At 38.2% G+C, this 22,360-nt stretch overlaps 1 protein-coding gene across 6 annotated transcripts in view; it reads right to left on the bottom strand.

Annotated features, from left to right (window-relative positions):
• SLC12A6 (solute carrier family 12 member 6) overlaps positions 1-22,360 on the bottom strand; it is an 85,072-nt gene that overhangs the window by 47,864 nt on the left and 14,848 nt on the right. For 2 of the 6 annotated variants that reach the window (XM_059890424.1, XM_005211497.5), the window contains exon 1: positions 14,703-14,915. The exons of the other annotated variants lie outside the window; for them this stretch is intronic. In XM_059890424.1, coding sequence (XP_059746407.1) covers positions 14,703-14,826 — 124 coding nt within the window. In that variant the 5' untranslated portion in view covers positions 14,827-14,915. Of the gene's footprint in view, positions 1-14,702; positions 14,916-22,360 lie in introns of those variants that run through there. 6 annotated transcript variants of the gene reach the window in all.

The raw sequence follows: 22,360 nt of genomic DNA, 5'->3' as shown, positions 1-22,360 counted from the left end.
TTTTCCATATAAAGGAAACAGAAAACCAGTGGCTCAATGTAAGAAAAAATATTAAATAATCCAAAAATGATATATAAAAATGGAAAGGTTATAAAGGTAGTCTCCAAGCGATTCAATTTAGGGAAATTTTTCCTACTATCATCATAGCAAGCCTACACAGAAACCCTGCAAGAAAGACTTATTTCTGTGTTCCAAAAGAAACTCAGAAAACTAAAATGAATTGCCTAAGGGGCTATAGCTGATAATCTGTGGTACTGCCTTTAGTGCTGCAAGGCTCCAAAGGAGAAGAGCAACATGGATTGAGTGCAGTAGGAATTTTAAGTAAAACTTTTAAAAACCTTAAAAATCATGTTGAACTCAAAATCACAGAAGAGGAATAAACATGTCTGGAAGGGTTGATCCCTTAGGAAAAGTCGTGAGACATCTAAAGGAGATGAAAAACAATTGAAATTGTCTGTGTGGAAATCTAAGAATAAAAGCAGTATTTTAGGTAAGAAAACAAGAGTGCAATATGCAAATGAAATGAATACCAGATTTATCAGAGGCCAAGAAGATATAATTATTACCAGGCCACTGTAGTTTATCCATGTGCTAACAAGCATCTCTAGCATGGTCTCTAGATGGTTGTTATTAGTTCAACCTATACTCTGAATGCCTACTCTGTGTTAGGTGCTGTGCTTGGCACCAAGACACCAGTAGTAACCTTTTCTTCTCAATAATCTGGACAGAAAACATGCGAACGATTATGAAAACAATAAAAATAATTCTTATAGTATAGGTACAAATACTGTGGGAATCAAAAAGGAAGGAAAACAAAATAAAATGGTGATCAGGGATGGTCAATGGGATAACTGAGCTAAATTTTGAAGGATGGGTAGTTCATTAAAAAGCAGAATGGGTGAGAGAAAATGGACAAGGGGAGACATTCTAGTCAAAGAGGTTGATGAGGACACGGCTAATGAAGAAGTTCTGAAGATAACGTGGGAAATATACACCTAATAACATACCTGTATACAATATTAGGTATATACTATATCTAATCTATGGGCTTCCCAGGTGGCTCAGAGGTTAAAGCGTCTGCCTGCAATGCGGGAGACCTGGGTTCAATTCCTGGGTCTGGAAGATTCCCTGCAGAAGGAAACGACAACCCACTCCAGTATTCTTGCCCGGAGAATCCCATGGACGGAGGAGCCTGGTGGGCTACAGTCCATGTGGTCGCAAAGAGTCGAACACGACTGAGCGACTTCACTTTCACATCTAATCTATAATGGTATATAATGTTATTTTAGTCTATAATTGCTGTTGTTCAGTCGTTAAGTCATATACAACTCTCTGTGACCACACGGACTGTACCAGGCTCCTCCGTCTTCCACTATCTCCTGGAGTTTGCTCAAATTCATGTCCGCTGAGTTAGTGATGCTATTCAACCATCTCATCCTCTGCTGTCCCCTTCTCCTTTTACCTTCTATCTTTCCCGGCATGAAGGCCTTTTCCACTGAGTCTGCTCTTTACATCAGGTGGCCGAAGTATTAGAGCTTCAGCTTCAGCATCAATCCTTCCAATGAATATTCACGGTTGATTTCCTTTAGGATTGACTGGTTTGAGCTCCTTGCTGTCCAAGGGACTGTCAAGCATCTTCTCTAGCACTACAGTTTGAAAGCATCAATTCTTTGGCACTCAGCCTTCTTTATGGTTCAACTCTCACAACTGTACATGACTACTGGAAAAATCACAGCTTTGACTAGATGGACCTTTGTCAGCAAAGTGACGTCTTTGCTTTTTAATATACTCTCTAGGTTTGTCATAGGTTTCCTTCCAAGGAGCAAGGATCCTTTAATTTCATGGCTGCAGTCACTGTCCATAGGGATTTTGGAGCCTAAGAAAATAAAATCTGTCACTGTCATACATATATGCATTGTACCTAATATAAAATATATACTCATTTGACAGGAAAGGAGATTTTAAAAATTGATTTAAAAAGTGGGTAAGATACAAAGCAGAACCAGTCAGAAGATGTGTTTCCAACTTTTGATTCTTCCCCTTTCTCATTCATCAAATCCAGTAATTTGTGGCTTCCATACCAATCTCTTCTTTCTATCACACTGCCATCTATTAGAGTCTCATTATTCATAGACTAATTAAAATAGTTTAATTAGTCTCCCTGCCATCAATTTTCCCATCTTCAAACAATCCTTCATTTTCCTTCTTATTAATTTTGCCTTTATCAGCTTCTTTATTGCTTAAAAAAGACTTTCAAAGACCTCCAAGTGAAAATGCTAGGAGTGTCCAATCATTTTGTGAAGAGAAGATGGATTGTTCTCACTTCTTATTTATATTTTGACATCATGTGGGCTGCTGATTCAAGTCTCTCCAAGAAAAGGAAAGGGCTGCCTTTTGCAGGCTGTGTCTCTACTCCTACTGTGAATTTTCTGGTTGGGCATGGTAGTGGTAATGATGGTGGTAGCAGAGGTTAATGGCTTAAGATTCCAGTTTACATGTCTGAATCCCTTGGCTTATAGGGTGAACTCCAAAAACCTAATCCTGGCTTTCAAGTTCCTTTATAATCTAGCACTAGTCTGCTGCTGCTGCTACTGCTGCTAAATCGCTTCAGTCGTGTCCGACTCTGTGCGACCCCAGAGACGACAGCCCACCAGGCTCCCCCATCCCTGGGATTCTCCAGGCACAACATCCATTGGATCATCAAAAAAACAAGAGAGTTCCAGAAAAACATCTACTTTTGCTTTATTGACTACGCCAAAGCCTTTGACTGTGTGGATCACAACAAATTGTGGAAAATTCTTAAAGAGACTGGAATACCAGACCACCTGATCTGCCTCCTGACAAATCTGTATGCAGGTTAAAAGAAGCAAGAGTTAGAACTGGACATGGAACAACAGACTGGTTCCAAATCAGGAAAGGAATACATCAAGGCTGTATATTGTCACCCTGCTTATATAACTTATATGCAGAGTACATCATGCGAAATGCTGGGCTGGATAAAACACAAACTGGAATCAAGATTGCTGGGAGAAATATCAATAACCTCAGATACGCAGATGACATCACTCTTATGGCAGAAAGCAAAGAAGAACTAAAGAGCCTCTTGATGAAAGTGAAAGAGGAGAGTGAAAAAGTTCACATTCAGAAAACGAAGATCATGGCATCTGGTCCCACCACTTCATGGCAAATAGATGGGGAAACAATGGAAACAGTGACAGACTTTATTTTTTGGGGCTCCAAAATCACTGTAGATGGTGACTGCAGCCATGAAATTCAAAGATGCTTGCTCCTTGGAAGAAAAGCTATGACAAACATAGCATATTAAAAAGCAGAGACATTACTTTACCAACAAAGGCCCATCTACTCAAGGTTATGGTTTTTCCAGTAGTCATATATGGATGTGAGAGTTGGACTATAAAGAAAGCTGAGCACCAAAGATTTGATGCTTTTGAACTGCAGTGTTGGAGAAGACTCTTGAGAGTCCCTTGGACTGCAAGGAGATCCAACCAGTCCATCCTAAAGGAAATCCATCCTGAATACTCATTGGAAGGACTGATGATGAAGCTGAAACTCCAATACTTTGACCACCTGGTGCGAAGAACCAAGTCACTGGAAAAGACCCTGATGGTGGGAAAGATTGAAGGCGGGAGGAGAAGGGGACGACAGAGGATGAGATGGTTGCATGGCATCTCCAACGTGATAGACATCAGTTTGAGTAGGCTCCAGGAGTTGGTGATGGATAGGGAAGCCTGGCATACTGCAGTCCATGGGGTCGCAAAGAGTCGGATACAACTGAGCAACTGAACTGAACTGAACTGAACTGATCTGTATTTCATTTGTTGTCAGTGCCAGATAATACTTCATTATACGAATATACCACATTTATCTATTCATCAGTCGACATCTGGGTTATTTCTATAATTGGGGCTATCATGCATAGTGCTGCAATGAACATTCCTCTACAATTTTTCGTGTGGACATATATTCTTATTTTAAGTATATACCTAGAAGTGGAATTGCTGGATCATATGGTAACTCTATATTTAACTTCTTGAAGAACTGCCAAACTGTTTTACAAAGTGTCTGCACCATTTTATGTTCCCACCGAAAATATACGGGGGTTTCAGTCTTTCCACATTCTTGTCAACGCTTGTTATGGTCCATCGTTTTTATCAGAACCAGCCCAGCGGATGTGAAGTGGCCCCTTGTTGTGGTTCTGATGTGCATTTCCCTGATGATTAAAGTGCTTAAATGTGCTTATTTAGCACTTTCTCCTTTCCTCATCTCCATCTGGAAACCTCTTAGCTCTTGCCTCCCATAATTTTGAGGTTTTGCTTAGACTTATTTAGTACTTTTACATCATAAATATTATTGAATTGTTCCCTGAAGTATGTTCCTGTTGATTAGAGTCCTTATTCAGCATAACATTCCCAGACAGTCTACCATCATTTTCCACTTTTTCTATCCCTTTCATTTTGTGATCTGTGCTCTAGCTCATTTATTTGGTTAAAAACCTTTCTTAAATATTCTCTAGTTATGTGGGTAATACACTCTCTAAAGTTACATTTATGCCGTAGCTCCTCCTTGTAGATGAGGATGCTATTTTCACCGGAAATGGGGATTTGGGATTACAGTCTTTTTCTGTTGGTAATCTGTGGATACTCTTTCACTGTCTCCTAATTCCCACTGGTGTGAATTAGAATTCTGATGTGAATCTCAGACTATTCTGAATATCATACTGTAATCTGGAAGCCTCCAAAATGAATTCCTGGAGTTCAAAACTTTACCTGGATAAGCCTAGGTATGTTTTTTACAACACTGATCTTCCCTGGAATGTACCACCAATCTGCACAATGAACTTTAGCTCAGGAATTAAAAAAAAAATCTTTAATTACTACTTCTCTTCCATTTATTCCTTTTTCTGTAACTTGTATTAGCCACATTAGATGTCCTCTTCCCAGTCTCTTTCCTATCCTATCTATCCTCAATCTATCCTCCAAGTTTCTTATGGTTTTTTCAATCTGTATTTTTAACTCTGGGCTTTGAATCTTCCAGGCCAATAATGATCATACTCATTCAATTCTTTATTCAGTAATTAGGTACTGAGTGTTTACTATGTACAAGACTGTTCTAGACACGGACACTGACAGCAGTCAGTGTACACAAGAGAAAAAAGTCCTGCTTTTATGTGTTTATCTAGTGGACTTTTTTTTTAAGTGTATGTACATGGATTGCAAGTCAGGTGGTACCAAGCATTTAGCAGGGAAATCGTATCTTTTGCTCCCTGTGTCTCTTTTGTACTTCATTTGAACTTCCTTCAGTGCGCCTACTGTTCATTATTTGCATATTCAAGTTCCTATCTTCTCTGCATTTCTACTTAGTTGGTCTGTTGCGCTGTTTACTCTAGGTGCTTTTTTCTCTTTCTGGTTTCCTGCCTTCCCCAGATGGGATCTTTTTCTATGTTGCTTCAGAGGGGCTTAGGTTTCATTGTTGGAGCATCATAAGTGGTAGCAGTCTCAAGAGAACAGAAAGGCAAAGCAGCCTCTACACCAGTAGACGGGCAGGGCAGCAGGCCAGCCACCAGCCCTGTTGAGGCCTGGGAGAAAGGCTGCCGACTCTCAGGTCTCCTTACATCTCCCAGACTCAGACAGGGAGGTAACAGTCCCCTAGCTCTTTGCCATTCTTCCCATTAGGGAAGTCCATGGATCTCTACCAAGCCAAGCTCTTTTTCTGGATCTGCCATTTGTATCCTCACTCTGAGGATCTTGTCCAGCCCTTGAGGAGCAAGTCCTGGGTCAGCTCTCCCTGAAAGAGCTCCCACAGAACTGAGGCCTCACTTGCCTCTAAGTGTTCATCAGATCCAGGGGTCATTTGGCTCAAGAGTGGCAGACACAAGTTGAAATTAGTAACAGAGGGATAGGGAGATTTCACCTTCCCAAAACCCTCTCTGAAAAGTAGGTCCTAGTTATAGACTAATCCTAAAAACATTCAAATCTTGGCAAAGAAGTCAACGCTTTAAAAAGCCTCTGTGAGGTCCAAACATCTGTGGGTTGTATCATGTTCAACTGCTGCCCTAAATGTTAAGTTCTGTGAAATAAGGTAGATCATAATGTTAGTTGGATTTTAAAGGATATTGACTAGATGGATGAATCTCAAATTATGTTTTATAAAAGCAGTCAGAGAAAAGACAGTACATACTATATGATTCTATTCGTATAAAATTATAGGAAATACAAACTAATGTACTGTAGTGACAGAAAGCAGATTGCCTAGGGACCAGGGAATTAGGTAAGTGGGTTATATAATATTATCAACTATACTTCAACTATACTTCAACCAAAAAACCCTCAATATACAAAAAAATGGTCATAACAGTAGTAAAATGGGGAATCAAAGTGTTGGTCACTTTCACTGAGTATAACATGAATATGACGAAGAAGGGTTAATGATTTAAACAAAGTTTTAAGATGTACAGAGCTAAAAGCAGTCAGTCTCAAATTTGTTTTTTTGTATTAAGGTCTTAAGAGTATGTAAAAAAACATGGTGAAAAGAACGGTATTTCAGGGAGGTGTTAGTCTTTCTGACAATGAATATTGGTGGGGGGCAGGGAGGCAGAAAAACATGCCTCATGAAGCTGAATTTAAAAATAAACTTTTGACACTGAGATTTTTAAAACATGCAGGTCTGAATGTGTTAGTTGGGTTGATATAAAATCCCATGTGAATAGTTAAAAAGCTTTTAAATATTTACTACAGAAAAGATTTTATCAGTACAAAGAAGCTCTTTAGTTGTCTATTTTAATGTTAGTCAGTAAAAAGACAGTCGTATAACTTATATGCAGAGTACATCATGAGAAACGCTGGGCTGGAAGAAACACAAGCTGGAATCAAGATTGCCAGGAGAAATATCAATAACCTCAGATATGCAGATGATACCACCCTTATGGCAGAAAGTGAAGAGGAACTAAAAAGCCTCTTGATGAAAGTGAAAGTGGAGAGTGAAAAAGTTGGCTTAAAGCTCAACATTCAGAAAACGAAGATCATGGCATCTGGTCCCATCACTTCATGGGAAATAGATGGGGAAACAGTGGAAACAATGTCAGACTTTATTTTTCTGGGCTCCAAAATCACTACAGATGGTGACTGCAGCCATGAAATTAAAAGACGCTTACTCCTTGGAAGCAAAGTTATGACCAACCTAGATAGCATATTGAAAAGCAGAGACATTACTTTGCCAACAAAAGTTAGTCTAGTCAAGGCTATGGTTTTTCCTGTGGTCATGTATGGATGTGAGAGCTGGACTGTGAAGAAGGCTGAGCACCGAAGAATTGATGCTTTTGAACTGTGGTGTTGGAGAAGACTCTTAAGAGTTCCTTGGACTGCAAGGAGATCTAACCAGTCCATTCTGAAGGAGATCAGCTCTGGGATTTCTTTGGAAGGAATGATGCTAAAGCTGAAACTCCAGTACTTTGGCCACCTCATGCCAAGAGTTGACTCATTGGAAAAGACTCTGATGCTGGGAGGGATTGGGGGCAGGAGGAGAAGGGGACGACAGAGGATGAGATGGCTGGATGGCATCACTGACTCGATGGACGTGAGTCTGAGTGAACTCCGGGAGTTGGTGATGGACAGGGAGGCCTGGCGTGCTGCGATTCATGGGGTCGCAAAGAGTCGGAGACGACTGAGCGACTGATGTGATCTGATCTGATTTGATCACCTACCTTTGAACATAAGCAGAACTAATGTTTAGGTTACAATCTAACATTTTGAGGGTTCTTAATAAAATTTAAACTCCACTTAACTCATGCAATTTGGGTTACTAAGAGTTAATGTTTGAACATGCTCTCCAATACCAATATAAGATTTTCTTCCTTGGAGAAGGAAATGGCAGCAACCCACTTCAATATTCTTGCCTGGAGAATCTCATGGTCAGAGGAGCCTGGAGGCCTACAGTCCACAGGGTTGCACAGAATCAGACACGACTGAAGCAACTTAGCTTGCACGCACATCCTTAATACTTATCTCTTCCGGGACCAATCCATCTTACAGTTCCTTTCCTTCCTCTTTTCCTCTCTGCCTTCTTCCCCTCTTTCCTTTTGTTTCTTCCTCTCTCCTTTCTTAAAAAAAAAAAAAGATTTCCTTCTTTCCTGTTATGGGTTCATTTCTGAAAATCTCCTTAGAAATCTTCCAATCTGCTATCTGTATCAACTGAACACAACTTCAGACCTTGAAATCTTCCCAATTCATAGACACTGTAAGATCTGATGAGGGTCTAGTGGTTAAATTTGCACTTTCACTGTGGAGGCCCAGGTTTAATCCCTGGTCTGGGAACCAAGAACCCACAAGCCTCACGATGTGGCAGAATAAAAAAAAAAAAAAAAGAAAGAAATCTGATGAGCGAGGGAGAAGATCTGAAACAAATATTTCATGGAAATACTTTAACTTGCAAAGCAATTATCCTTCAATAAATGAATAAATGCAACATTTATACCTGATTCAGTAAGTGCAATAAATAGTAAAATTGTTTTACTGTTCCTATAAAAAAATTACACATTTCATAATGTTTACATCAAACTCTGTGATCCAAACACATTTCAGATATTAAACAACTTTCTCTTGTTTTTCAAAAGCTAGGACTTGGCACCATGGTTGAGATGGGAAGCACGTAAAATTTATCAGTTTTGAACATAGGCTCTGTTACTACTCAGCAGGTAACTTTAGGCAAGGTGCTCACGGACAACAAGCTCAGTTTCGCTACCTTTAACAAGGCAGTAGCACCCACCGTCCCAGAGCGGGGACAGGCTGAAGCTGGGCAACGCTCCACCACGCAGCCCCAGCCCTTTCCCACACGTCCAACGTGCGAGCTACTGCACAGGTCTGTTTCCCATCTGCTTGCTCTACATCTTCCTCATTCCTTCTAACTGTTTCTATTGCTTGTAATCTCATCAAGACCTCCCTTCAAAATCACTGTGCCAACTGCTATATTCAAAATGGATAACCAACACAGACCTCCTATAGGGAATTCTGCTAAATAGTTATGTGGCAGCCTGGATGGGAGGGAAGTTTCAGGGAAAATGGATACATATATATGTATAACTGAGTCCCTTTGCTGCTCACCTGAAATTATCAATATTGTTAATCAGCTATACTCCAATACAAAGTAAAAAGTTTAGAAAAAAAAAGGATTGTTAAAATAGGATCAGTATGTCCTGTCTTCTGAGATACCTGTCCAAGGGTCCCCTCCAGGCAATATTATAGTCTTCTCCAGAATTTGCTATCCAAAGTGGTTTATTTTTGCTCTTATTAAACCACTAATCACAATATAGTAAGTAATCAGTAGCTCTTATTTTTGAGTGCTGTGTCACACATGTTAAGTGCTTTATGTTCATTTTCCCATTAATTCACAACCACCCTGTGAAGTAAATAGCACTGTTATTCCCCTTATCAATGAGTAAAGTAAGACTAAGAAAAGTTAAGTCACTTTCCCAAAGTCACTCAAGCAATAATTAATAGAAATTATCATTACTCCTAATTAGTAATAATTAGTAGGACTGGGATTCAAAGCCAGGTAACTGGGTCCAGAGTGGAGAACTTATACTCCCTTCACCTTTGTAGCCTTAGGAAAAAAGCACATCTGGCATGAACATGTGCTTAAGTGAATTAAAAAAAAAAAAAAGGCAAAAAACAAGTCTGTACACTGAATTGTCTATTGTGTGCAATTCACCTGGATGTGGAGGTACAATATTATTCAAGATCTTTACCCTCAAGGAACTTATAGGCAGGGTATTTGGGAGACAGACAAGTGAACAGGTGATTACAATTCAGAGTGTGATACATGCTATTTCTGTGGACAAGCCTCAGAGAAAACATAAAGAGGGCACCTAAGGTGTACCAGAGAGAAGGAATCAAGAAAGATGTTAGATAAGTCTGAGTTTCTGCCTTTCCCTTCGAAACCAAATTAAGTAGGGTTTTACTAGACTGGCATTCTAGTAGTTGGCATGGCAGAGATGAATGTACTACTGTTTTTTAATTAAAGTACCGTTGACTTACAAATTGTACGTTCAGTTTGTAACACTGTACAGGAGGTGGTGATCAAAACCATCCCCAAGAAATGCAAAAGGACAAGACAGTTGTCTGAGGAGGCCTTACAGATAGCTGAGAAAAGAGAAGCAAAAGGCAAAGGAGGAAAGGAAAGATATATCCATCTGAATGCAGAGTTCCAAAGAAGAGCAAGGAGAGATAAGAAAGCCTTCCTCAGCAATCAATGCAAAGAAATAGAGGAAAAAAACAGAATGGCAAAGACTAGAGATCTCTTCAAGAAAAATTAGAGATGCCAAGGGAACATTTCATGCAAAGATGGGCTCAATAAAGGACAGAAATGGTATAGACCTAACAAAAGCAGAAGATATTAAGAAGAGGTGGCAAGAATACATAGAAGTACCATACAAAAAAGATCTTCATGACCCAGATAACCACGATGGTGTGATTATTCACCTAGAGCCAAAAAGATCTTCATGACCCAGATAACCACGATGGTGTGATTATTCACCTAGAGCCACACATTAGGGACTGTGAAGTCAAGTGGGCCTTAGGAAGCATTACTACGAACAAAGCTAGAGGAAGTCATGGAATTCCAGCTGAGCTGTTTCAAATTCTAAAAGATGATGCTGTGAAAGTGCTGTACCCAATATGCCAGCAAATTTGGAAAATTCTTCAATGGCAACAGGACTGGAAAAGGTCAGTTTTCATTCCAATCCCAAAGAAAGGCAAGGCCAAAGAATGTTCAAACTACCGCACAATTGTACTCATCTCACACACTAGCAAAATAATGCTCAAAATTCTCCAAGCCAGGCTTCAACAGTACATGAACTGTGAACTTCCAGACATTCAAGCTGGATTTAGAAAAGGCAGAGGAACCAGAGATCAAATTGCCAACATTTGTTGGATCATAGAAAAAGCAAGAGAGTTCCAGAAAAACACCTACCTTTGCTTTACTGACTACGCCAAAGGCTTTGTCTGTGTGGACCACAACAAACTGTGGAAAATTCTTTAAGAGATGGGAATACCAGACCACCTGATCTGCCTCCTGACAAATCAGTATGCAGGTCATGAAGCAACAGTTAGAACTGGACATGGAACAACAGACTGGTTCCAAATTGGGAAAGGAATATGTCAAGGCTGTATATTGTCACCCTGCTTATTTAACTTATATGCAGAGCACGTCATGTGCAATGCTGGGCTGGATGAAACACAAGCTGGAATTGCCAGGAGAAACATCGATAACCTCAGATAGGCAGATGACACCACACTAATGGTAGAAAGTGAAGAACTAAAGAGCCTCTTGATCAAAGTGAGAGAGGAGAGTGAAAAAGCTGGCTCAAAATTCAACATTCAAAAAACAAAGATCATGGCATCTGGTCCCACCACTTAATGGCAAATAGATGGGGAAACAATGTAAACAGTGACAGACTTTATTTTCTTGGGCTCCTAAATCACTGCAGATGGTGACTGCAGCCATGAAATTAAAAGATGCTTGGTCCTTGGAAGAAAAGCTATGACCAACCTAGACAGAATATTAGAAAGCAGAGACATTACTTTGCCAACAAAGGTCTGTAGAGTCAAAGCTATGGTTTTTCCAGTGGTCATGTATGGATGTGACAGCTGGACTATAAAGAAAGCTGAGTGCTGAAGAATTGATGCTTTTGAACTGTAGTGTTGGAGAAGACTCTTGAGAATCCCTTGGACTGCAAGGAGATCAAACCAGTCAATCCTGAAGGAAATCAATCCTGAATATTCATTGGAAGGACTGATGCTGAAGCTGAAACTCCAATACTTTGGCCACCTGATGTGAAGAACTGACTCATTGGAAAAGACCCTGATTCTGGGAAAGACTGAGGGCAAGAGAAGAAGGGGACAGAGGATAAGATGGTTGGTGGCATCATCGACTCAATGCACATGAGCTTGGGCAAACTCTGGGAGATAGTGAAGGACAGGGAAGCCTGGCATTTTGCAGTCCATGGGGTCGCAAAGAGTCAGACACAACTGAGTGACTGAACTGAACAGACTTACAATATTACATTAGTTTCAGGTATACTGTATAATAGTTATTTGATATTTTTATACATTACAAAAGGATCACCACAGTGTACTTTTTAAAATTAGTTTAGCGTTCCCTGGTGGTCCACTGGTTAAGAACTTGCCTTGCAATGCAGGGGACACCAGTTCAATCTCTGGTCGTGAGGATCCCCCATGTTGCAAAACAACTAGCACCATGTGCCACAACTACTGAGCTTGCACGCCTGCAGCCTGTGATTCACAACAAGAGAAGCCACCGCAGTGAGAAGCCCGTGCAATGCAACAGAGAGTAGCCTCAGCTCAGCACAGCTGGAGAACCCAAGTGCAGCAACAGAGACCCACCACAGTTCAAAAATAAAATAAACATTTTTCGAAAATTAGGTTATGTTTACAATTACCTATTCTATCTCAAATTATCTGTCTAGTTCAAATACATCTCATGTTCTAAAAAACACATTTTAAAGAATGATCTGCTTTCCAAATATTTTCAGTTTATATGATGGTACATCCTATTTTTCTCTCCTCACAGACAAATAAGGAAAAAAAACTCCATAAAAAAAGTGACTAGTTACCTAACTGGCTAGTATGAGAAGTGCTTGCAATAAAATCACAATCAATTTAGGATTTTAACTCAGAAGAACAAGGGGCTATAACTTATCATATGTCAAGCAACTGCTCTGCAACCACTATCTTCCTCAACGCTTTTCAAATAAGCAGAAAAAAAAACTTTGAGGTTTTCCCCATATGTTTCCTTCCTTTTTTCCCTCTAATTTAATCCTAAAATAAAAATAAATACAATTTAGAAAATGTATTTCCATCAGTTGTTCACTTACCAAACAACAGTTCATTCAAGTGGATACCTCCTGGACTGTCATGGAAAATGCCTAAATAAAAAGCCTTATTAAATTCAATTTAGATTATATCTGTCACTTCTTCCTTGTCCAAAGCAATTACTACAGAAGAAAATAAATTAAGCCTAGCAATATTATTTATTACAAATATTGGTTGCTATAAAAATGTTTCACCAGTTTTCTAGGTGGTTACTAATAGATTAAATCATTTCTACCCTGTTCTAATCTGAATAAAGTGGATTTCCTCCAACATTATGGAACCACTAAAGACGAAATAATAGAGTAAAATAAGTAAATATAATAAAATAGTAAAACCAAATATAATAAAATTGAGCAGGAGTGAAGAATGCACAGCTTTGCATTTTGTGGGATTATGAGACAGCAAAAACAAAAGCTTAAAAAGGATTAAAATCTAAGGGCAGCAAGCACAGACAACAAAGGAAGCGCAGCTTCAAATACACACTGTCCCAAAAGAGAGCCTAAATTCTTTGACCGAGAGTTTCGGAGAATCAGGTTTAAGTACAATGTAGGTTGACCTTACTTTCTTTTTTTTTAAATTGAAGTATAGTTGATTTATAATGTGTTATATTTTCAGCTATACAACACGACTCAGTTTATATATTTTTATATGTACTCTTTTCCCTTACAGGCTATTACAAAATACTGAGTAAGTTCTCTTTGCTACGCAGTAACTCCCTGTTGAGTTTAAATAACCTTAATTTCAACTTATCACCCTATTTGTTTAGCAAAATGAAAAATACCCTGGTGGAAAAAAAAAATAACCTGGAGGAAAAAGAGTTTCCATAAAACCTTCTTTCTTATCTTCCCCTAGTAAATTCTCTCACTAAAATGAAAAGATAAACAAACGGAGCTTTATTTTGATAAGCCTTATCTTTAAGTTAGAGATTCTTAAAAATTCATGAATGCTTGGTAGGACAGGAGAGAGTCAATAGCAGTTACAGCAATGAATTATGATGTGTTACTTGCTAAAAGAAAATTAGAATCACGGAATCAAATGGAATTTTAAGAGACTTTTATTCCCTTTGCCTTTATTCACAGACTAGAGAAATTTTTGAAAATTTATGAAAGTTACAGACTTAAAATATAAATGGCTTCAAACTATGGCTGTATTTAATACCATAATATTAACTCAGATTTTAACGGCATGTTAAAAATTCAAAGCCACAATTCCCCCAGCAAGTGTAATTAATTGTTACCATTTAGAGAAAATAATAGGAATAATCACATTCATCAAATTTATTAAACCTGAAGCTATGCTAGTCACAATTGACCTACTGTACTTTTGTTCTTTCATTCAAGAATGCTTAGATGATTTACTACTGAATTACTCTTTAACTGGTAAAAAACTGAGGCAAAATACCGAAGAACTGGAGAAGTACAAGTGCAAAGTCCACTGTACAAAACTGCTGAACCATGCTCCCTGTTGATGTACTTTTTAAACTGAGCGAAAGATGAATTCTAAATTCCACATAAACTGCCTCTAACTGTGCCTTTCTTTTTGCTTGAAAACGCTTTTCATACACGGATACCGGTTCAGTTTCACCTGTAGGTAATGAACACAGAATTCATTGTGGGGAAAAACAAACCAGAATGTGAAAAAAGTTATCAGGTATACAAAGGAGTGAAACAGCTGACTGAAAAGCACTTGAACCACAATACTTTTTCTCCATTCTTAACGAGGCATTTTGAATATTTTAGGTACTATTTTCTTTCACGAGACCTCCAGTTCTCCAAAGCTCCCCAGCTGAGTACTCACCTGGTTCATCTGAATGCTGAATCGGGGCTTTTATTTCTGCTAAGCTGGGTTCCCCCTCCTGGGAGACGGGAGCTGCTGCCCCCTCCTCCGTATCCTCTACTTTAGTCACTGTGAAGTGTGGCATCGCTCTAGTTAGGAACGTGTGCTCTCCCTGTGTTTGCTTCCTTCCAGTCTACGTTCGCTGCCTATCACTTCCTTGCTGTGCCCCTTTCTGACTCTGATCACTGCCCACGGGAGACCCAGGCAGGGAATCGGGAAGTACTTTCAGTTCACGTGACCTACGGCCCTAAGGGAGGGGAACCTGGAAAACACGCCTTCCAAGGTGGTGTTTACCATTCACTTAAAAGGATTAAGCATTCCACCTCTTGCTTATTTGTTATTAAACTGTGAGAATCACAAGAATGGTTTAGGCTGCTTTCCCAGAGAAGCAAGGGCTGGAGAGCGGGAAGAATGCTTGAAACTCTGTCCATTGTGTATGCACCCTCTTGTTTCTTTAAGTTATTTGCACATCAAGATCTCAACCTGTGCCCTCACATCTCACAGGACAAAGACTAGGGAAAAATTCATTAAAGACTGGTACTACATCAATTTAGAAAATCAACTATTTGTAAGTTTCTGTTGTTGCTTTATTTCAAAGCATATTGAAAACAGTTATGCAGGTCAATGTTTTTTCTTATCTTTCAGATGAGAACATTTATTCAACAAATATTTAATGAATACCTATGTATTTTATATAAAGCATAGTTCAAGATGTTGTAGGGTATACAAGGACACCCGAGAAGAGACATTAACTTCCCTGAAAGTCCAAATTTGTTTAAAAGAGCTAAATATTTTTAACGAGAAGAGTTAAGCATTTTTCGTTTTGTACAGAGTGTAAACATTGTGTTTTAAAGAAAAAACAATCCAAGAAAATCTCTGACCTCCGTCAGAGGTGTATAGTTCCTTTAGCACACACTTAAAATAACATACTTCTGATATATTTTATCAGATAATTGTGTTCTCAGTTGATGACTTTAACAGAGTATGAGGCCCTATCTGAGCACTCTGACACAGGAGTTCAGTAACTTGAGCGAAAGTGAAGTCGCTCAGTCGTGTCCGACTCTTTGTGACCCCGTGGACTGTAGCCCACCAGGCTCCTCCGTCCATGGGATTCTCCAGGCAAGAATACTGGAGTGGGTTGCCATTTCCTTCTCCAGAGGATCTTCCCGACCCAGGGATTAAACCCAGGTCTCCCGCATTGCAGGCAGACGCTTTAACCTCTGAGCCTTGAGCTCTGTGCTAATTTCCATATTAATGATGTAATAGGAGGATTTCGTTGTTAGTAACACCTAACAAGCAAGACTGCACTAAATTTAAAAGAGAATAATGATGGTTTATAATCCTCATTTATTCCAATATACACCACTTCCAAAAGAGAACAAAGCCGATAGCTGTTAAAGACCTACTTGTACACTGCACTGCACTAGAAACTTTTCATTAGGATCTCATTTAATCCATCACAAAAACAGAAACATTAGGCTAAGAACTTGCCCAAAGTCACACAGCTTGTAAATGGTGAAGCCCAAATTAAAGATCTCCAGTACCTTTGATGGTAGTCAGCGCAGAGGTTTCACAGAAAAGAAATTCACATACACTTACTTAAATTTTATTTCATGGGTTCCTGCATAACACTGGTTTGTAATCTCAGGCTACAAATTGGAATCAGCTGGAGAGATGTTAAAACTACTGATGCCTGAGTCCCATCCCAGATATTCTGATATAACTGCTCTGGAGTAGAACTTGGGCAACAGGACTTTGAAAAGTTCCCCCCAAATGGTTCTAACAGGCAGCCAAGGTTGAGAATTACTATAAGGAAAAAAAAAGAAGGCTTTGTAGCTACTGAGATTTTTTTCTCTGAGAGACATGAAGTAAGTCAGGTGTGGTAGTGCCCTTGGTGATTTTTCCATATTAAAGACTTGGGTAGCTACTCAACTAATTTACTCAAAGGAACTTAAAACAACTGCCACACTGTCAAAGATTTCCATATTATATTCTAGGTTTCAAATTTATTAATACTTTAGTGTCACTAGATATTTCCAATGGGATCTTACTTTTTCATATTTATTTTATAAAAAGAGTTGAATTGTACCTAATTTTTTATAGTCAATGGAAAGAAACAATTACTTGTGTTTATAAATCTATATGTAGCTTGTACATATAACCCTATGTACAAATGTTATCCTGTCACCTCTCCCCTCTAAAAAATCCCCCAAACTAAACAAGTAGGAAGGTAACAAATATCTGTCAATCTACAATAGGTGTAAATTATTTACCAATTTAATGCTCTGGTAGTCATAATGGTCAGCAAGTTTAAAACAGTTCTCTCCTAGATTGCACTGTAGGTAGTGTGGGATTATAAAAAATTTCAAGGCAAAGTTAAAGTAATACAGAAAAGGGGGGGGAGTGGCAAAGAAGAGATGTGTAAGTTCTGTATAGGAACGGTGGTTAGATAGAGAAGGTAGGATATAAGAAACAGCTATTTAAAGACCAACAAACTAAAACAATGAGGTATATATACCATTCCATAGCCAGCGTGACAGATAAAACAGGGAAGATGGATAACACCAAATTTGGTGGGGCTGTGGAACGGAAGGAACTTTCATACATTGTTAATGAAGCACAAGCTGGTTCACCACTCTGGAAAAGGGTCTGGTACTTATCCCTATAATCCAACAATTGCACTCCTTAGTATTTACCACCCTGAATTTACCCTGTGAATGAAAATATATTCCCACAGAAGGACTTGTATAGGAATGTTCATAACAGTTATTAACAATAGCCCGAAACTGGAAACCCAGCCCCAAACAGGAAGCCCACGAAAGAATGAGTAAAAAAACTCTGATACATTCATACAAGGGATTACTACTCACCTATAAAAAGGAATGAACCAGTGATACCTACAACAATATGGATGAATCTCAGAAACCTGATGCTAAGTTACAGAAGTCTTAAACAAAAGAATACGTAATATATGAAACAACCAACAGCAAAGTGCTGGCAGAAGTAATATGGTGGATAAAAAACAGGACAGTGGCTGCCTCTGGAGGAATGGAAGTGGGGATTAAATGGGATGGAGCAAGAGAGAACTTCCCAGAGTGTTGGTAAGATTCTATATCTTGACATGGAGTTTAAGAGTTCCACACGTATATGCATTTGTCAAAATTCAGTCAATCTTCACTTAAAAGTTGTGTATTTTACTGTATGAAAAGTTTAACTTGAAAGAAAAAAAAAGCTGCTAACAGATAATGAATTCTATTTAATAGTATGTATCCTGAGGTATTGGGGGAAAATGAACTGATATCCACAATTTAGCTTAAAATGCATATAAATGGATAGACAAGTTGTGACAGGAAAAGTATAATAAAATGTTAATGATAGATTCTGGGTGGTACGCATATGAGTGTTTACTGTAAGTCTTTCAATTTTCTGTATGTTTGAAATTTTTTATAACAAAATGTTGAAAAAATACAATAAACTGACACCATTATGCAAATGAATAGGCAAGTCAAAGACTGGGAGAAAACATTCATAAAACATATGCCTGACAAAGGACTTGTGGTCTGAATATATAAAAATGCCAAGAAAAGTGGAAGTGTTAGTCACTCAGTCATGACTGACTCTTTGCGACCCCATGGACTGTAGCCCACCAGGCTCTTCTGTACACGGAATTCTTCAGGCAAGAATATTGGAGTGGGTTGCCATGCCCTTCTCCAGGGGATCTTCCCAAACCACTCAACAGTAACAAGACAACTCAACAGAAAATGAGCAGAAGATTCAGACAGACAATTCACAAAAGAAGCTATATACAAGGATAATAATAACCAATTGAAAAAAACACTCAACATCAGTGGTCATCAGGGAAATGCAAATTAAAATCACAACTAAAACTATTGGCAGGGATGTAGAGCAAATGTTAATGGAAATGTTGACCACTTTGGAAGAAAGTCTGGCACTTTTAAAATAAATTTAAACACACACCTACTTTATGACCCAGCAATTCCTCTTCTAGGTATTTACCAAAGAGAAATAAAAGCTAAAATCACAAAAAAATTTGAACAAGTATGTACTAGCAGCTTTATTCATAACTGTTCAAACAGGAAACAGCCTAGTAGGTATCCATCACAGGATACACAACCTATAGTATATTCATACAATAGACTACTGCTGCTGCTGCTGCTGCTGCTGCTAAGTCGCTTCAGTCGTGTCCTACTCTGTGAGATCCCATAGATGGCAGGCCACCAGGCTTCCCCGTCCCTGGGATTCTCCAGGCAAGAACACTGGAGTGGGTTGCCATTTCCTTCTCCAATGCATGAAAGTGAAAAGTGAAAGTGAAGTCGCTCAGTCGTGTCCAACTCCTAGCGACCCCATGGACTGCAGCCCACCAGGCTCCTCCGTCCATGGGATTTTCTAGGTAAAAGTACTAGAGTGGGGTGCCACTGCCTTCTCCGTACAATAGACTATTACCCAACAATAACCAGGAATGAATTACTGACACATTCAACAACAACATGAATGAATCTCAAAAACATTATAAATTATACATTACACATTAATTATACACATACTGAAGTGTTTAAGTGTGAAGCACACTGATGTCTGCACTTTAACTTTGAAATGCTTCAAAAATAGATGGATCATTGGAAGGGATGAACATATGATAAAACAAATATAGCAAAATGCTAAGTGTAGCCTCCAGAGGACATGGTTATGCGTATTTATAATATAATCTTTCAACTTTTGTGTATGTGTGAAATTTCTCATAAAAAACTGTTGGAAAAAAAATAAAATGAACTAAATGAAGTTCACTGAAATCTAAAAAACTTTGGAACAAATCACTTATGGGTCAAATTTCATTTCACATAAAATTTAGGGAGTTGCATAAATGCTTTTCCTGAACTTTGATTCTAGAGTGCTGAACACTGTTTGAAATGAGAGTCACCTTGCAGGTCTGAAATATTTACATTTTTACATTTAAAAAAAATCCAGGGGAGAACAGATCTGTGGTTGCCAGGGAGAAGAGTGGGTGAGGGAGGCATGGATTGGGAGTCTGGAATTAGCAGATGCAAACTACTCTGTAGAGAATGGATAAACAACAAGGTCCTACTGTGTAGCACAGGGAACTATATTCAATATTCTGTAATGAACCATAATGGAAAAGAATATGCTACATAGCAGAAATTAACGCAACACTGTAAATCAGCTATACATCAATAAATTTTTTTAAAAATCTATGGTATTTTCAAGCAATAAGATATAGGGCCAAGCTAGGGCAAAATGGGCATTTTATTCTTTAGGCTAAATATTATACATGTTAGTTACTTTCACTGAAACGCTTGTGACTATGTCTTTTTTTTTTTTAATTGAATTTTTTATTAGAAAAAATGCCACATTTTATAGACCACCATTTATGAGAATCCTACCAAGACACTACAACAAACTGGCCTTGAAGAGAAACAGCACAATGACAGAAAGCTCAAAACACTACACCTCTGAGGAGCCTGCAGCCAGGCTAATTGAAAATCGACACACAACGCCCACCACACCACACACAAACATGACTGAAAGTAATTTCCTGTTGACTTCCACTTGTTTCAGTGTCTTCACTGAAGCTAACTTGTCTTTTTTTTTTTTTTAATAAATGGGTTGAATAAAATAAAATGCTGGTTATCATGAATTGTTAACCATGATTAAAAATTAATAACAGAATAGTGTAGAGTGGTAAATTGTACTTTCAAAATATTACCCAAAATATACCCATTCTTTTTTTTTAAAGAATCATGACCATTCTTTAAAAGAATGGGTATATTTTGGGTAATATTTTGAAAGTACAATTTACCACTCTACACTATTCTGTTATTAATTTTTAATCATGGTTAACAATTCATGATAACCAGCATTTTATTTTATTCAACCCATTTATTAAAAAAAAAAAAAGACAAGTTAGCTTCAGTGAAGACACTGAAACAAGTGGAAGTCAACAGGAAATTACTTTCAACATAAAGATTATTTCAGTTTGTAATATTTTGTTAAACCCCATCATTAAACACTCAATTTTAGGGGCTTCCCTGGTGGTCTAGGGGTTACGAATCTACATGCCAGTGCAGGGTACATGGCTTCAGTCCCTGGTCCAGGATGTTCCCACACGCCAGCGGAGCAACTAAGCCTGTGCGCCACAACTACCGAGCCAGTGCTGCAAAGCCCATGCTCCCCAACGAGAGAAGCCACGGAAATGAGAAGCACGTGCACTGCAATGAAGAGCAGTCACCTCTCACTGCAACTGGAGAAAGCCCACGTGCAGCAACAAATACCCAGCACAGCCAAAAACAAATAAATCTTAAAAAAAAAAAAAAAAAAAAAACACTCAACTTTAGAGCAAATCATGTATGTATTTCCACTTAGTTTGAAGAAATTGAGAACTGTACTGTACAAAACCTATGCAAATTATCTAGAACCACACTCTCATTGCAAATTATCTTTGGTAAAGGACTATTTTTCTTTAAATTGCCATTCATTATGGACAAAAAAAAAAAGACCTATAAAAACATAAAAATTACTAGAAAATGAAATATACAAAACACGAATTCCAATTTTTATTGTTAGACTCAATAGACATAAACTTACTCTAACAAATTGCTAAGCAAGTTCTAAAAACTTAATTTCTGACATTATCTCCTCATAGAGGTAAGCAGGTTAATAAATAGCTCATGATCCAGCACCATCTGCATACCTCACTCTGAATGGCTCTGTTAGAGAATGTTCTAAACATTTTATTAGAAGTCAATGGGCAGTTCACTACTTAAATTTGAAAAGTATACAGAATCTCATTATACATAAATTTCCTATTTAACATACTCAGCAAAACCTTTTTCTCCTTCAAATACTGGGGCAATAAATATTAATTTAAAGTATAAAAATGATCACAAATTCTAAATTTTGCCTTGCTATGTAGACAACTATAAAAAGAATTAAATGAGTCAGTTACTTTGGTGAGGACCAACTATCATGGATAGTAAGGCATTAAGACTTCTAAATCTCAAAATTACATAAAATTGTCTATGAATGGATATTTATAAAATAATATTTATAATGTATTTTGGGACTGATGACTGAAAGACAGTAAATACAAAAAAGACATTATTTTCTGATGGATTCGTAATACTATAGAGTAAGGATAACAAAGAGTTCTCCAAATCAAAACATCAGAAAAATCTCATGCTTTACTGAGGCTGAAGGACTCATGCATTTATTCAATATGCCATATGCCAGGAAAGAGGAATGCAATGGAGAAGAAGACACTGTTCCTGCCCTCAAGGAGCTCGCAGACTTATTATCCTATTAACTACATAATAACAAGCAATATAAAACCAGGAGTGTAACTTATAGAATCAATCTTGACAGCACAACAGTACCACCTTGCCCAGTTTCTTCTGTAGGAACCTTAAGCTGTGAGTCTTCACTAGAGGAAAGAATAACAGTTGATTGCTAGTGCTAGTTGGAGAGCTATGCCATTCATTTTGGCTACTGATCCAAATACTAAAGAAGGCATTATCAAAAGCCTTTGAGTACTTAGAGCCCTCAGCTTCTACTGTTATCTTTTTCAGAGTATTGCAATTCCCAAT

The sequence above is a fragment of the Bos taurus genome, chromosome 10 (genome assembly GCF_002263795.3).
Source record: "Bos taurus isolate L1 Dominette 01449 registration number 42190680 breed Hereford chromosome 10, ARS-UCD2.0, whole genome shotgun sequence".
Taxonomy (NCBI): Eukaryota; Metazoa; Chordata; class Mammalia; order Artiodactyla; family Bovidae; genus Bos; species Bos taurus.
Note: the sequence above shows the minus strand (reverse complement) of the source record. Positions and strands in the feature narration are given on the sequence as shown.